This window comes from Austrofundulus limnaeus, unplaced genomic scaffold (genome assembly GCF_001266775.1).
Source record: "Austrofundulus limnaeus strain Quisiro unplaced genomic scaffold, Austrofundulus_limnaeus-1.0 Scaffold1008, whole genome shotgun sequence".
NCBI lineage: Eukaryota > Metazoa > Chordata > Actinopteri > Cyprinodontiformes > Rivulidae > Austrofundulus > Austrofundulus limnaeus.
Window position 1 is genome coordinate 9758 of NW_013953410.1, and position 1903 is coordinate 11660.

A 1903-nucleotide genomic window follows, 5' to 3' on the forward strand; every position below is an offset into this window, starting at 1 on the left:
AACGTATTCACGTGACTTTAATAACATTTCTTACTTAATGGAAACACTGCAGTTGTGAAACTGTGTTTTTCAACATTAACAGAATATCGACAAAGTTTTGCGCACATTTGTAATGGAAACACAGCAAATGATACACCATGCAAAAAAGAGAAAAAAAATCTGAGCAAAATAATATAAGCCAAGACCTCAGTATGAACATTAATTACATTAATTTCCCTCACGACCCACCCCCCAGGACTTCTGGCACCTGGGGAGGTGTGTCCCACAGTTTGAAAACCCCTGTTATGCATCAGTAGGATTAATTGGAAATGGAAATTTTTATTCTTTTAAAGGAAGTTGTCTGAACAGTTTATGAACAGTGATTTGTTTCACACAGTTTAATTCTGACCCCATTAATGAGCTAATGGCTATTCAGAGCATGTTCTGGACCAAAGTGGATTAATTTCCCCTTAAAATCTAATTATATCTCAAGAATTTCATATATGGTCACGTGAACTTTAAGGTGGGTGATAATGTTAGGTGTTTGTCTATTAGCACAATATCTCATGATCTACTGGATTGAATTTGATTAAAACTCTCAGTAATCAATGGATGTACATCTTCAACCGATTACTTTTTGAGGTCAACTCAATTCATCATAGCTATTGCATTGCAAGATTCTGCAACATTGTATCAGTTGTTATTTTCAGCATTTAACTAAAATGGCCAAAACTCCCAATATTTCTCAACATGTAATTTTAATGTAAAAACTCTGGCATAAAAGATGTCTGCCTTTAATTTACCAATAATTACACTGTCATCAGTTAGTTATTATAGTTATTTGCAAGCCCAAATTCAATTCGGTTCAGTTTATTTATATAGCACTAAGTCACAACAACTGTTATCTCAGGACATTGTACGTAAAACTAAACTAAATCTAAAGAAGCCAGCAGGCTGCGCCAAATCTTTCAGCAGTTTTAGAGATTTAGTTTGGTTTAAAAGACCAGTAATAAAATCTTGTGTTTTATTAAAATGTATAAAGAAGTGTTCTTTATACAATTCTTTCCTCTCTTTCTAGCAGAAGCCACAGTGGAGCTTTCTCTCGACAGTCCGCAGAACAAGAGAAAGAAAGAGGCAACGAGCAAACCTTCTGCTTCCTCATCTTCGTCATCTTCCTCCTCGCTGTCAGCAGCTGCCAGCCTGGCCAAGCCTCAGTTCTCTGCCTTGGAAGAGGTGTTTACACGTCTGAGATTCAACTCTGTTCATGAGTTTATTCCCACAAAATATTTTCAAATATTAGAACCAATTCAGGGTTCTGTAGCGTCACTGATGCAGGCAGTTTAACTTTATCCTGTGAAAAATATTTTTCAGAGATTTTTAAAGGAATCCCGATTAGTTGTAACATTAGACTTTATTTGATAAACATATATTTTAACTGTAAAATAGACTGTAAAAATACTGTAGGATGTTTAGTTTTTATAATTTTTAAAAATATATTTTAACACAGACGGAGCCATTTTATTTACACTCAAAGCATTCTGGGTAAATGACGTGGAAAGGTCCTCGGTGTGAGTGAGCGAGCTAAATCCACCCTCAGCCTGTTAGCCTTTGTGCTAGCGCCGACGCTATATTGCCTTATATGTATTAGCTCAGATACAGCGCGACAAACTAATGAGCTAAACTGAGGTCCTCCATCCATATTTTCAGTTACAGCTGAGTCATTTTTGTGTTCCCCTCTCTGTCATGTGGATGGAGGACCTCAGTGATGAGAGGAGAATGTCTAGCCCTGAGCTAATACATATATATGGTGATAGCGTCAGGGCTAACACTAAAGCTAACAGGCTAAGCTGAGGTTCTTCTTCCATGAAGCAGCTCTGTTGTCCTCCATCCATATTTTCAGTTCCAGGCTGAGTCATTTCTACCT

The 1903-nt window shown here is 36.9% G+C and overlaps 1 protein-coding gene across 1 annotated transcript in view; it reads left to right on the forward strand.

Moving 5' to 3' along the window:
• The window catches only part of LOC106533727 (sorting nexin-1), a gene marked incomplete in the record, with an annotated part of 30031 nt that overhangs the window by 9048 nt on the left and 19080 nt on the right, over nt 1–1903 (forward strand). The window contains 1 exon segment of the mRNA XM_014030151.1: nt 1058–1212. Within this exon segment, the coding sequence (XP_013885605.1) occupies nt 1058–1212 (155 nt within the window).